This window comes from Elephantulus edwardii, unplaced genomic scaffold (assembly GCF_000299155.1).
Source record: "Elephantulus edwardii isolate Elephantulus edwardi_28Jun2011 unplaced genomic scaffold, EleEdw1.0 scaffold00002, whole genome shotgun sequence".
Lineage (NCBI taxonomy): Eukaryota > Metazoa > Chordata > Mammalia > Macroscelidea > Macroscelididae > Elephantulus > Elephantulus edwardii.
Window position 1 is genome coordinate 36,464,510 of NW_006399752.1, and position 13,572 is coordinate 36,478,081.

At 51.7% G+C, this 13,572-nt stretch overlaps 1 protein-coding gene across 1 annotated transcript in view; it reads left to right on the forward strand.

Moving 5' to 3' along the window:
* Positions 1-13,198, forward strand: part of TECPR2 (tectonin beta-propeller repeat containing 2) — a 97,179-nt gene extending 83,981 nt beyond the window's left edge. The window contains exons 17-19 of the mRNA XM_006879181.1: positions 12,004-12,145; positions 12,444-12,593; positions 13,041-13,198. Coding sequence (XP_006879243.1) covers positions 12,004-12,145; positions 12,444-12,593; positions 13,041-13,198 — 450 coding nt within the window. The remainder of the gene's footprint in view (positions 1-12,003; positions 12,146-12,443; positions 12,594-13,040) is intronic.
* Positions 13,199-13,572: the final 374 nt, after the last annotated feature.

Sequence of the window (13,572 nt, forward strand, 5' to 3'; positions counted from 1 at the left end):
AATAAAATATAATTATAGAAAAAAAAAAAAAAGAAAACATAGTGACCAGCAGACGCAGAACTACAGTGGCTCAGTGGTAGTGGATCAGCAGGAAGATTCTGCTTAGTGGGAGGAGTAACTATTTTATACCTTTCTGCACTTAGTTAAGTTAAAGATTACATAGGCTGACAGAGTCCAAACAGTACAGTGTTTAGTATGAGGAACAACCATCACCTGTGTGATCTGTATCTACTCCTGCAAGCACGGCTTAGAACAGAAAGGGGGAGAGTCAGTGTGCATTCAGGTAGGAAATGGAAAATTAAGTCTGAGAAGAACTCGCCTTGCTTAGCCATCTTGAGACATACATAGGCTTTCTTCCCCCATCATGTTAAATTGTCTTAGTGCCCTTGATGGAAACTGCCTGTGGACGTGGGGATGTGCTCTTAGGCTCTCGTTTTTGTCCATTCATCTGTGTGTCTCTCCTTACGTTGGTATCATCCTATCCTTATAAATAATTTTTTATCATCAGAAGTGTAAGCTCTCTAATTTTGTTCTTTCAGGATTGTTTGGCCCTTTCTGGGCTCTTGAATTTCCGTAGAGATTTTAGAATCAGCATGTCAGTTCCTACAGAACAGCCAGCTGGAGTTTGGTGGAGATGGTGTTGAGTCTGTGGCTTCATGGAGAGAGTACTCACGGGGTGACTCCTGAGAGAGGTGCCCTTCCAACCCAAAGGCCCTGATCCATCAGCAACGTTAAGAGGCAACGTCATAGGAGTTGGTTTCAGCTTAACCTCTATGTTCGTGAACATGAGATGTCTTTCCATTTGTTTAAGTCTAATTTATTTTAATAAGGTCTTGTCATTTTTACCCATAGAGAAACTGGTGGTTTCAAACTGCCAGCCTTCCAGTTAGTCGTCCAACCTGGAACCCATGATGCCACCAGAAGAACTCTAGGTCTTGTTTTCAAAATGCTTTGTTTTGTTAAATTTATTCCTAAGTATATCTTTTCAATACTATTATAAATTTGTTTTCTTAAGACCATTTTCAGATTTTTCAGTGCTGTTGAATGGAATACAGTTGATTGATGGATATTGAATCAATATACAATTGATTTCTTGATAAACTGAACCCTATAAAACTTGATTATTAATGCTAAAGGGTTTTAAATTTGATTTCTGTAGCTCCTACAGAATTTGCTATGTAGACGATCTCATCATCTTTGAAGAGAGAGAATTGTGCTTCTTTTCCAGTCTGGGTGCCTTTTATTTCATTTTCTCAGCTAATCTCTCTTGACAGTACAGTGTTACATAGAAGTAGCTGGAGTGGCCGTCTTTGTCTTCGTCTGGACCTTGGGGAGAAATCCATTACTTCACCATCTAGTGTGATAGTAGCTGTGGATTTTTCATTTTTCTTTCTAATTTTTGAGTGTTTTTATCATGAAATGATAAAGCCTATCAAATGCTGTTTCAGTATCAATTAAGATGACCCTGTGGTATTTGTTCTGGTAATGCGTTGATTGATACGCTAATGTCAGGCCAACCTGGTGTCCATGTGATTAATATATATTTTGGTCCTAGTATGTCACTCTTTGCGATGGGGCTAGGTCCTGTTCACTAGTATTTTGTTGAGGAATTTTGGTGATTTCTGCAGTGATTGTCCCCTGTGATGCTGTTGTCTTATTTTAGTATTGGATTGCGAATGAGTTGGGAGTATTTCCTGCTCTCCTGTTAACTTGAAGAGTTTGGGAAGGATAGTGTCCATTTTCTCTTGAATGGTTAAGAGAATTCATGAGTGAATCATCTGGGCATGGGTCTTCTTTTTTTAAAAATTGGTTTGCATACAAGAATTCATTTACATTGTGTTTAATGCAATCTTACATTTCTGTTGTTTCATACACTCATTCATATACATGGTACTTTATCTATAATTCTGTCTCTGTTATTACAGTCTCCTCAGAGTTTTCTCTTTTCTCCTTGAGACAGTTTGTCTTCTCGGAATGTGTCCATTTTGAGCGGATTCTCGGATTCAGAGTTGTAGTTAGTTTGTTCATAGCATTCCATTTTAATCTTCTTGATCTCTGTAAGGCTGAGAGTTCACTTCTGAGTTTTCCATCCTTTCAGTCTTCAGTCTATTTGGCCTTGATCATTTCTGCTAAAGATTTTTTCCATATTACTGATATTCAACACCTCTTTTGGATTGTTGATTTTCTCCATTGTCCGTGCATTCGGTTTCCCTGTAATCTTTGTCATGTCTTCTGTATGTGCTTTGTTTCTCTCTCATGCCTCTGAGTGCTCTTTGTCCTGCAGGGACACAGGACTTTGAGGACAAGGGGCATCCTGACGGGGCTGCAGTCATCTGAGCACGCTGACTGCCCTCTACGTCCATTCCCCATCGAGCCAGAGGACGGCAGGCCAGGCAGTGAGTTCTGGGCAGGATCTGAGGCGGCTCGTGCCTTACACAGGTGCCTCTCAGCAGCGGCAGAACCACCCAAGTACCTCTCTGGGTGTCACTCAGCAAGACACATCAAGGACTGCGTGCTGTATGGGTCCTCGAACTCCTGCTCCCTGTCCTTCTGGATTCTAGAATTACGTTTATAAAGCAACAGAATCAGAGGGAGGAGGTGTTACTAGGAGTACACTGTTACCTATAGTGATCCAAGGGGTCACCCGGGAAGATGGCCAGAACAGGCCAGTCCCACGAATAGGTCCCATCACGATGCTCTGAGGCAGGCCGACTGCAGGATGGACTGCGGTGCACCTGCTCACCAGGACAGGTTCTCTGCGGGACAGCCTTGTGTGTACACAGGCCTTTACACTGAATCCCAAATCTGCCGACACAGATGTTCAGTCAGGGTGTCCTCCAAACTCTATTTCTCTGGGCTGTGAAGGCTGGAGAGCCCTCCCTGCTCTGTTTCTGTGTTGTTGTCATTATTGTTAGGTGGCATTTAGTCAGTTATGACTCACAGCAACCCTGTGAACAGCAGACTTGAACCCTGTCCCATCCTGTGCCGTCCTCACGATCTCCGACACCCTCACGCCCCTTGCTGCCGTCACTGTGCCGGTCCACCTGGCTGAGGGGCCCCCCCTCCTTTGCCGTCCCTCTACTTGCAAGCATGTGATTAGCTCCAGTGATTAGCCTTTCCTAGCAACATGCCCAAAGTCTGTAAGGTGGAGCTTTATCATTTTTGCCTCCAAGGAGCACTCTGGCTGCATCTTCTCCGAGTCATGTCTGTCTGTGCAGAGAAGTAGAGATCAGAGTTCTCTAGGTGACTCACCCAGCATCACAGTGGGCTGGGAGCACATCTCTGCATCCCGTCTTCATGACCAGTCACACCCCACACCTCAGTCCCTGACCTCATAGCCAGCAGATGGTGAAGCTGGGACCAAATCCATCTGTGATGCCTTCTTGGCCCCTCCTGTGGCTCTGAGAACCAAGGCCTGGGCGGACACTGACCATAGGAGCCATAGTGGAGCACTGTCCTGCTATGGCTTGTCACACTCAGTGCCCACAGACCCTGGAGTTCACAACAGCACACCTGAATCTTGAAGCACAGGGATCCCTGAGAAGGTGAGCCAGGAGCTGGAGGGAGGTGGGCTTACTAGAAGGGTCTGGGAGTGAATTGCGGATTAGAAAGGAATGGACTTGACCCACATTTACCTCATTCTGCATCTTCCAGCTGCACTTGGTTTCTCTTTGGACTTGAGCTCTCTGTGTGTCACATGTTCCTGTAGTTGAAGTAGAAATGGGGAATGATGAGAGTTAGTTTGACTGAAGGGCATACGAGATGAAACCAAAAAATGGTTTAATATTAGTAGTGACTTATCTATTTATTTTTCTCTATTTTATCTATCGATTTCTCTCTGTTGTTGTTGTTGAGTGCCATCAAGTCAGAGCCAACCCATAGCTGACCCTCTGGCAGGTTTTTCAGAGGCAGTTAATCACACAGAAGACTGCCCATCCTTCTCCCACAGTTTCTTACCAGTAGGCCACCAGAGCTCTTGGCACAAACAGTCAGGAAATCAAAAGATGAGTTGCATTGGGGAGGTCTGCTCTCAGGGACCTCTCCAAAGTGCTAAAGAGCAATGATGTCAGTCTAGAGACTAAGGTGTACCTGATTCAGGCCATGGTCTTTGCAGTTACTTGCTATGCATCAGAGGGTTGGACAGTAACAAAAGATGACAAAAGAAGAATCAATGCCTTTGAGTTGTGATGCTAGAGAAGAGTATTGAACATACCGTGGATTGCCAGGAGAACAAATAGGTCTGTCTTGGAGAGGGTGAAACCAAGTTTCTCTTTTGAGACATGAATTTGGAAGCGCTATCTCACCTACTTTGGGCCTGTGGCCAGGAGGAACCATTCAGTCCTTGGAGAAGGACATCTTGCTTGGAAGGGTGTAGTGAGAGCACAGGAGAGGAAGACCCCAGGTGAGATGGATTGATATGGTAACTGGGGCAGTCTGATTAGGTGTGTTGGAGTCAGTGACACTGGCTCAGGACAGGACAGGCTTCAGAGCTGTTGTACTTAAGAGTCGCTGACTCGATGGCACATAACAATTCTCTATACTAAAACCTCTGTCCTGTACTAGTTTGTTGAGCCCTGGTGACAGCATGGTTAAGGCTGCAGCCGCTAAGGAAAGGTTGATGGTTTGAATCCGCCCACCCTTGTGTGAAGACAGCCTCCTTGGAATCCCAGTGGGGAAGCTGTGCTCTGCCCTGCAGGGTCCCTGTGAGTTAGGCTTTGCAGTAGCTGTGGGTGTGGGTTTGGGACTAACACAGTAGCTTTGGAGTGAATTTTTAACAAAGTTCTCAAAACAAATGATTCCATTTTCAAGCTACTAACACTTGGAAAGCTTTGGAGAAAATGCTTACATTGTTTCATGCATCTTATCAGTTTGGAGCATGCCTGTTCTCTTTGAGTGTGTTCTTTCCAGGTTGGAGGCGCCTCTCCTGTGATACACCCACGAGGTGGTCTACATGCATGTTAGAGCTCCGTAGCCCCCCAGTCCTGGACCCAGGGTGCTTGGGGTGCATGACTTCCGCACTGTGACTTGGAGTTGTCAGGGCCCCTTGGTGGCCCTGGCGGTCCCTCACACGGTCAGCACTGTGCCCTGTGCCGGGCAATCCAGGGAAGGAAGAGCCAGCCAGAGTTCACTGCAGCTCGGCTCCAGCCTTCCTTTCAGTCACCCTGGCTGCCACCTGCTCCTCTCTGTCCACCCTCTGTCTCAGGAGCAGGCCCTTTCTCAGCCTCCCCTTCCTGCTAGACTGGCCACCACACTTCTCTGGGGCTCCAGGCTCAGCCTGGATGAGAAAGAAGCCGGGAAACCTGGGCAAACTACCAAACTGCTATTCTCAAAGCTTTTGTTTAGCTCTTACAGGTATTTTTAGATCCATGAGCAAGAAATAAGCTAACTGAAGACACAAGTCCAGGTGACCTGAGCAAGGACAGAAACGCTGTGAGCGCTCAGATTGGACCTTTGGGAAAGTTGACCCTGTGTAGCTGGAAGGCTCGGCACCAGCCAGACCCAGTCAGGTGGAGAGCCTCTCCCTGTCTCCCTGGGCCCAGTGAAGTAGGGAGATGGTGGGGCAGACATACAGCTGGGGCCAGAGGTGGACCTCCCCATGGCAGGCTGTGTGAATAGTGCACCCTCCCACTGCTGCAGACGCGATGGGGTGTCCACAGCCAAGGCCGCGTTCTGGGGGTGCCTCCAGGCACCCGCCTCCATAGTCTTGAGCTGATCTGGATTCCTCTGCTCGACCTCGTGAAGCTTGATCTTTCTAATGCGCCCTGGAATCCGTTAGGTTAACTAGCTCTGTGAGTCCCAGTGGAAACCTGCAAGTCTAAGTGGAGATGCAGGCTCTTCTCACAGGAGGGTCCCAGGCGTGTGTTTGTCTTGTTTGGGAGCAGGGGGTGTGACAGTCTCCTGGGATGAGCCCCTACACTTGTGACCAGACAGTAGGCAAGAGCCCCACCTTTTCTTGTCATTAAATGTTACTTTATTGTTCTTGAGAATATGCGCAGTAAAGCACACAGCAGCAGGCCCACATGGACCCTTAGGTGACATGGACCCAGTCTTTGTGGGAGCCTTCTCGCCCTCCTGCTCTGAGCTGGGCCCCTCCGTTCCCTTGACTCACCGCAGCCCCACGCTGTCCCCTCTGCCCTTTCCACTTGCTCCTGTCAGTGTGATCCCATACAGACAGTTCTTTTGTTCCTTCTTACTAATTTTCTTTTTTTTTTTACTAATTTTATTTCTAAATTTCACTTAAATGTGGCTTAGTTGTAAAGATTTTTCCCTTTTTTAAAAAAAATGAGAGTTTACAGATCATACTGGTTTTCCAGTCATTCATTTTGTTTTATACCCTAATTACAGTTTTGTTTGATCATTCACACCCATTTTGCTTTATAACACTAATTACAGCGACCATTGTAATGAATGACAGTGTCTGATTGAAATGCATATTGTCTTTCCCTTTGGCCGGCTTATCTGTTTATTTCCACTCCACTCTCCCACCCTCCCCATTCTTGACAACCATCCAAGAATGAGTCTGTACAGATAATGTGGTAAAAATCCTAACGGTCAAGGCAAACCTTCTTTACTAATTTAGGTAAACTGGTGTTTGGTTTTACCCTGCAAACCCAAGTAAACGTCTGTGGTTCGAAGCTCCCCACTCCCCTACAGGAGAAGGATGGGCAGTCTCCTCCCGTGCGATTTTACTGCCCCCGAAAACCCGCTGCAGGGTCAGCTGTGGTTCAGTTCCCACTCCATACACACCACCATTGTTGGGTTTCAAGAAGTCAAGAGTTGCCGTTTTTTAATCAAAGAAAGAAAAAGTTCCTCATGTCATGATCAGTGTCTGGAAGGAGCCGGTCAGTGAGGGGTGTAGCTAGAGTTGGCTGTGAAGGCGGTGGGTTAAGCAGTTTCCGTCCCGCCGTGAAAAGCTCAGCGTGCTTTCCGCTGCACCGAGAGCTTCTGCCTCCATGGAGACGTGCTCACATTTCATCGGGAACTCAGTCCGTCCCCCCAGCGTGTCAGAGAGGATCCTGCTTTTGTGTAAAAAAGCGAGACTCAGCTCAGCTTGCACAGCGCAGGCTTGCTTTTTCGGTTTTGTTCTTTGAGTGAAGGTTACAAATCATACTGGCTTTTCATTTAATCATAGACATTTTAAAATAACCTTATAATCGATTCATAATTATGTCTGATCAACCCTTGTTATCGATTACCTTTTCCTTCAACCAGTGCACCTCTTTTTAAGTTTTGACTCCGTCTCCCTCCCTTCCCATCCCTGCTAACTGTCTAAAGAATGATTCCACCTGTGTTAGTGTGCTCGGCGTTCTGTGATCGTGGTCTGACACGATGACCAGCATCTGTGACTGACTTGTGCTTAGTGTCGCTCCGTGTGGGGGTCCCTGTCCGCAGCACCACCTGCACCCTCCGTTGCCTGTTAGCACCATGTAGAACCCCACTGTGTGAATGCACCGCCTTCTTCAGCCATTTCCCCATCGGTGGACACTTGGGGTGCTTCGCTTTGCTGCTGTAAATAATGTTTATAGGGCAGCTCTTATTCCTTTGGGATTTATACCTAGTAGTGGGATTACTGATCTAATAGTATTTCTCCCAACTCTCTAAGGTTGCGCTAAACAGCTTTCCATGAGGTGACCCCACTTCACATTCCAGCAGTAGGGAACAACACCTGTTTAAACCAGGGGGTCCATTTCTACATCCATTTTTTTTCCCTCTGTTGCAGTTAAGGTGAGCTCAAGTTGCAGGTATCTGCTTCCCACACCTGTGACAGTGAGAGACCAACTCTGTGTGAGGACTCGGTCTCCTCAGCACCCCTCACGGGGGGACAATTCACGTTCGTGAGGTTTAAATCGATGCATTTGAGCAAACTGTAATCACAGCACGGGGGGTGAGTCCATGTTAAGTGGGCACGTGCAGTTCAAACCCGCTCGTCACGGGCCAGCTCCCAGCCCCACAGCTCTGGACTCTGGGGGCCGTGCGGCAGGGTGTTAACAATAGGTGTTCTCCGGTGGCCACGTTTTTTTCTTCCTTTCGTTTACGTGTGTTGTCCGATTGTTCTGAAATAGCCATGTTATTTGTGGCCTGTGATTGGGTAGTCAGTTTCTGAGAACCACTTTTTAGAGAATAACCCAAACCACTGCCAGAGCTGTTCTTGGACTGCTTGTTGTGGTCATGGAAACCCGACCCTGTCTGCACACCTTGTGAGGAGAGTCCACTTAGCCAATTACCGCACGAGTTCTTCTAAATAATCAAGGGTGACCGTGCAAGGCCCTTGTGCCTGTTAGGGAGGCGAGAAGCTGGGTGATGCAGGAATTGTGTTGAGGAGGTCATTGGCCTGGCGCTTACTGCAGTCCAAGCACACCTGTCGGGGTTCTGTGTACCCCACAGTGCACCCCGATACGGTGGGTGGGAGAAAAGGATTTGGGATTTACCTCAAGTTTCTAAAAATACCTTTGACATTCTCAAGCATTCCAGGTGTCTTGGTCCTTCTGAAACAGCTGGGCAGCACGTAACCCGGGGTAGACACATCAGGTGACAGGCTCAGCCTGCCCCCAGGCCCGGGAGGGGAGGGCGCAGTACAGCAACTCACAGTGTGTCCTGGGCTGAGACGTCAGGGCGGTGACTGAGGGACCCAGGAGCCGTGGGCTTCCTGGGCAGTCCCCCAGGGACAGGGACGTCTCTGCCACAGCCTCTCCCAGACCTTGCCTGACGTGGCTTTTCACGTGCGCCCTTTCTGGTTGTAGGAAATGAGTAGCGTAGCTGAAAGTAGAGGTGGTATTTTGTGGGTCATTAGCAAAGCCTCACAGGGGAGCTTGGCCTGTGGCCTAGCGCAGGGTCGCTGGTTGAGGAAAGCTGTGCAGGTAGGGATGTCTGCAGATCACTCTCCGGTGACTAGGTGACAGCTTCACAGGCTGGCCAGGAGGCTAGAGCATCCTAGCTTGTGACCTCAGCCCCAGGTGCCCTCCTGAGGGTCTAGCTGCTGCCCGATGATGACCTGGCTCCATGTGACCAGAGATGAAACCTGGCCTGCTGATTAGGGTCAGAGGAAGTGCTGTAGAAGTGACTGGTAACAAGGTCCATTTCCAGGTGGGAGTTCGAGTTTTGGTCTCTTGGCAGTGAGGTATAATCCACACTGAAGGCGAATGTTGATCTACAGCAAATGCTTCATGTTATTTGAGGTTTATGAGGCAGGGTTGTGTTATCTGCCTGGTCTTCACATAGTCTAGCTTCTCAGATTATATATTCATTATATACTTTGAAAAAATAAAGCATGGGACTTGACACATCACTTCCCCATTTTGCAGCTCACACTATCCTTGTGGTCTGTGTACAAGTTCTGTACGAGGGCAGACTGTTCTAGAATGCCCATTCTGTGCTGTCCATACATTGCAGAGGTCTTGTCGTAGGCAGGAGAAGGAAGGTGGTGGTAGCTCTGAAAGACAGCTGTTTGCCAAACGGTGTTGGATGCTTGCCAGTCGTGCGCCGGGATGGAGGGAGCATCGAATCGAGTAAAGGGATAGGGAGACAGGTGAGATAGCCTGGCAGGACACAGGTGGGCTTGAGGAGGATGACGAGGGGGAGCACAAGGCTGGTGGCCGCAGGTTCACAGGGATGCACTGTGCAAAGAGAAGGGGGCCAGCCCTGGCGTGTAACCTGAGCCCTGCCCCCCAACCGGCAGAGCTCATGAGTGCCGTGGGCTGCTGAGTGACACTGAGTCAGGACCACGTTTCTGCTCTCCTCTCGTATCCCAGCACCAGGTAGGCGTGCAGCAAACTGGTCTGGTCTCAGTGACAGGGTCTGGAGAGGTGGGCAGAGGCCGTGATCCAGACTGACATGGCAGCCCTGCTCAGGGAAGACAGCAGGACAGACACCGTGACACCTCGCCCCGTGTGTCCTTCAGCACGCCCCCTGCTGCTAGGGGACTCAGTTCTGCCCATGCCACAGTTGAGAGGCAAATGCTCGCCCAGCCTAGCATCTGGCCTCCACACACGCCAAGGTCAGCCGTTAGCCACGGACTCCTGCTCTCAATCAAACTTGGCTGTGAAGTCAGCATGCTAAAATGACAGCAGAGCCCCTTGTGAAGGGAGCGGGGGCCCTGGTTCACTGCTAACAGTCTTGGTCCTGGGTGTCACAGGGGCCCAGAGTCCTTGAGGGAATAGGGAGACAGGTGCCAGGGACAGGGGGCACCTTCATCACATCACGCTGGGGATGGCTGCCTCTGGGAAAAACCTTGACGCCGGAGTGAGGTGGCAGTGATCCAGAAACCTTGCCCCGTGTCCTTCCAGGGCACTGGCCCATCTGTCCTTCCTGAGGACAGCACTGAGACCTATACCATACCTGAGGACAGAGCCTGTCCATGCCCCACAGTATTCTCAGGTGGCCAACCAGGAGCAACAAGGCTAGCTTCCCTGGTCACTGCCATTCTGTGTAGGAGTCCGACCTTTTCCTAGTGAGTTGTGGTGAAGGCGCCTCTGTACCTGGCAAGTCCCTGTGAGTTTATGCCAGTTGACAGGCGCGCTAAAGTGACCACCACCCTGACACGATCCCGCAGGGAGTTCTCAGTGCCTTTACCCATGAACTTGTCTCAGCAAAGCCAAGAGATATGAGAGCCAGTGCACCAGGGGTCCTGCACACATTGTCCTGCCAGCATCTGCTGGTGAAGATAGGGGGTGTGCCCACCAGCAGGGGTCCACCTAGTCTCTTCCGCAGCCGGGCTGGACCTGGTACCCACGTGTGTCACAGGAGGTGATCAGAGGGTGGTGAGCGCCTGCTGCACTGCCACTCAAAACCAAGCCCGTTTGATTCCAGGAGCCACACCCCATCAAGTTTCTGGGTGTTATCTCCGTGCGGCAGCGTGTGAACTGTATCCCAGACCGAGACCAGCCCCTCCCAACCTCGGGAGACTCTGCTGGCCTCTCATCTCAAACAGCAGACGCCCACTTGGAAAAGTGTTTATTGCCGAAGGTGGGGCACAGGGTCGTGTTCAAGTTCAGTCTTAATCCAGGCGTCTGGTCAGGATCTTGATGGTACGAACCAACCACATGAAAGCTGTGAATCATGAATTGTTCACTGTGCACTGAGGACAGTCTCCCTACCCCCACCCAGTCTGGGGGCGAAGATAGCCCAGAAAATCCCTGCTCAAAACCTGTGGCCCACTGGGCAGCCTACAGCTGGGGAGCATGGACTCCCTGACATCCCTTCTCCATGGGACTGCCACTGTGCCCTCCCCACCCCTCCCGCCCTGGACTGGGGTGATGGTCCCTCCACACCCCTCCCGCCTTGGACGGGGGTGATGGTCCCTCCACTGTCCCCACACTCTCCCGCCAGGCTGTGGGTGATTGTCCCTCCACTGTCCCCTCCACACCCTCCGCCAGGCTGTGGGTAACGGTCCCTCAGCTGTCCCCTCCCCACACCCTCCTTCAGCTATAGGAGAAGGCCCTCCCTGCCCCTGCCCACTATGGCCCCTCTAATACCAACCTCTTCCCCAGGGCAGCTGCTCTGTGTTCCGTCTCCACCTCTGGCACCCAGGAACACTGGAATTTTTAGGATTTTATTTTTATTTATTTATGGATTTACAGATTCATCGTAGAGAGGATTAAACCAGGCTGCTCCTTGGAGGCAAGGATTCTAGGGCTTCGTCTGACATACTTTGGACGTTGTAAGGAGAGACAGGTCTTTAGAGAGGGACATCATGCTGGGTAGAGTAGAGGGACAGCACAGGAGGGGAAGACCCTCTATGAGGTGGATTGATTCAGTGACTGGGGTAATCGGGATGGGTGTGTCAGAGGCAGTGCGATCGGCACAGGATAGAGCAGGGTTTAGGGCTGTTGTACATAGGGTCGCTATGAGTCGCAAACGACTGGACAGCACATAACAACAACATATATAACTTTTGGCTAGGAGAGCTGGCAGACATGCTGCACCCCCTGCTGTCCGCACAGCAAGGCCCCTCCTCGTGCTGTGCAGCTCTGCCCGTCCCTGAGGGAAATCTCTGCTTGTGTGCAGCCTGCCGGGGTCACCTTGGTCAGCGTCCACTCCAGCCCCAATGACCAGATGCTCTGGGCCCTTGACAGCAGGTGGAACGTGCATGTCCGCACTGGGATCACTGAGGAGATGCCGGTGGGCACCGCCTGGGAGCACGTGCCAGGTACAGCCATCCCCTCCCCGGCGCGGGTCCAGGCAGCCCCGCAAGTGGCCGAGACTGAGCACTAGGCAGGCAGCTCTGGGTCACTTGGGCGGCTGTGTGGCTCTCAGCCCTTATGGCCGCATGGTGTGCTGGCCCCACCTCCAGGGCAGGTGACAAGCAGGTCAAGGGCCTGTGTTAGAGCCTCAGCCTGGCCTTCCCAGATCATTCGGAACCTTGTAGCCTTGGTGCCCGGCCCCTGCTGTGTCCCAGATCCCCCGCCCGAGATACCAGGACCCAGATGCCCTTTGTCTGCCCGCAGGACTGCAGGCCTGTCAGCTGGCGCTGAGCGCGAGGACCGTGTGGGCCCGCTGTCCCAACGGAGACCTCGCACGGCGGTATGGGATCACCGACAAGAACCCCGCAGGAGATTACTGGAAGAAGGTCCCCGGGAGTGTGCTGTGTGTCACAGGCAGGTGCCCTGGGTGTGGGCTGCGGGCCACGCTGTGCCTCCAGGGTTCCCGGGGCCTCTGTGGGTGGACGGGGGCGTTCCATACGCTCGGCCAGTGGCTCTGTACGCTTGGCCCCTGGCTCTGCTGGCCTCCGCCTCCCAGGCCAAGGGAAGCTGCTAGAGGGGCTTCAGCATAGGGTCTCAGCTGAGTGAGGGCACATGAGGAGGCCAGGGCATGGGGCCGCCCTGGGTGACCTGAAGAAACAGGCACAGATTAGAGTGGCCCGAGGATTAGGAGGTCAGTCTCTGACCCTGTTGAGTGCTGGCCCTGGACCGGGTGACCCCCAGCACATGACAGCTCTTCCCCCTTTAGAGTGGCCCGAGGATTAGGAGGTCAGTCTCTGACCCTGTTGAGTGCTGGCCCTGGACCGGGTGACCCCCAGCACATGACAGCTCTTCCCCCTGCAGTGACCGCCGCGGACGAGCTTTGGGCAGTGGGGCCACCAGGCTACCTCCTCCAGCGACTGACAAAGACCTTCAGCCATTCGCACAGCACCCGGAAGGGCGTCCTGGCCTCGGCCACACCCCACCCCGAAGACTTCGAGGATGAGTGGGAAGTCATCTGAAGTCACTGGGGCTCCAGCCACTCGAAAAGGGGGCCGCCACCAGCACAGGGTCGTAGCCATGCCTCAGCCAGCCAGGCTGGCCGCTCACACTTGCTGTCGTCTGTCTGTCTGTGTCTCGTCCAGAACACACGGTCTCCACCCCGTGATGCCGGCTCCCGGCCGCATGCACAGCCGTCCCCACACCCCACAGCCAGGTGTTCACCGTGGAGACCCAGTTCCACGCGGCCAGGGGAGGCCGAGCTGGACCCTGGGCAGCCCCTGCTGACTCGGGCTGCTTTCTACTTGCGGCCGCAGGGCCAGTGGGAGTGGAGATGCTGCTCTCGGCTGAGTGTGCCCGCAGGGCCTGTCACCTCCTGATGAGATTGTTCTAGTAC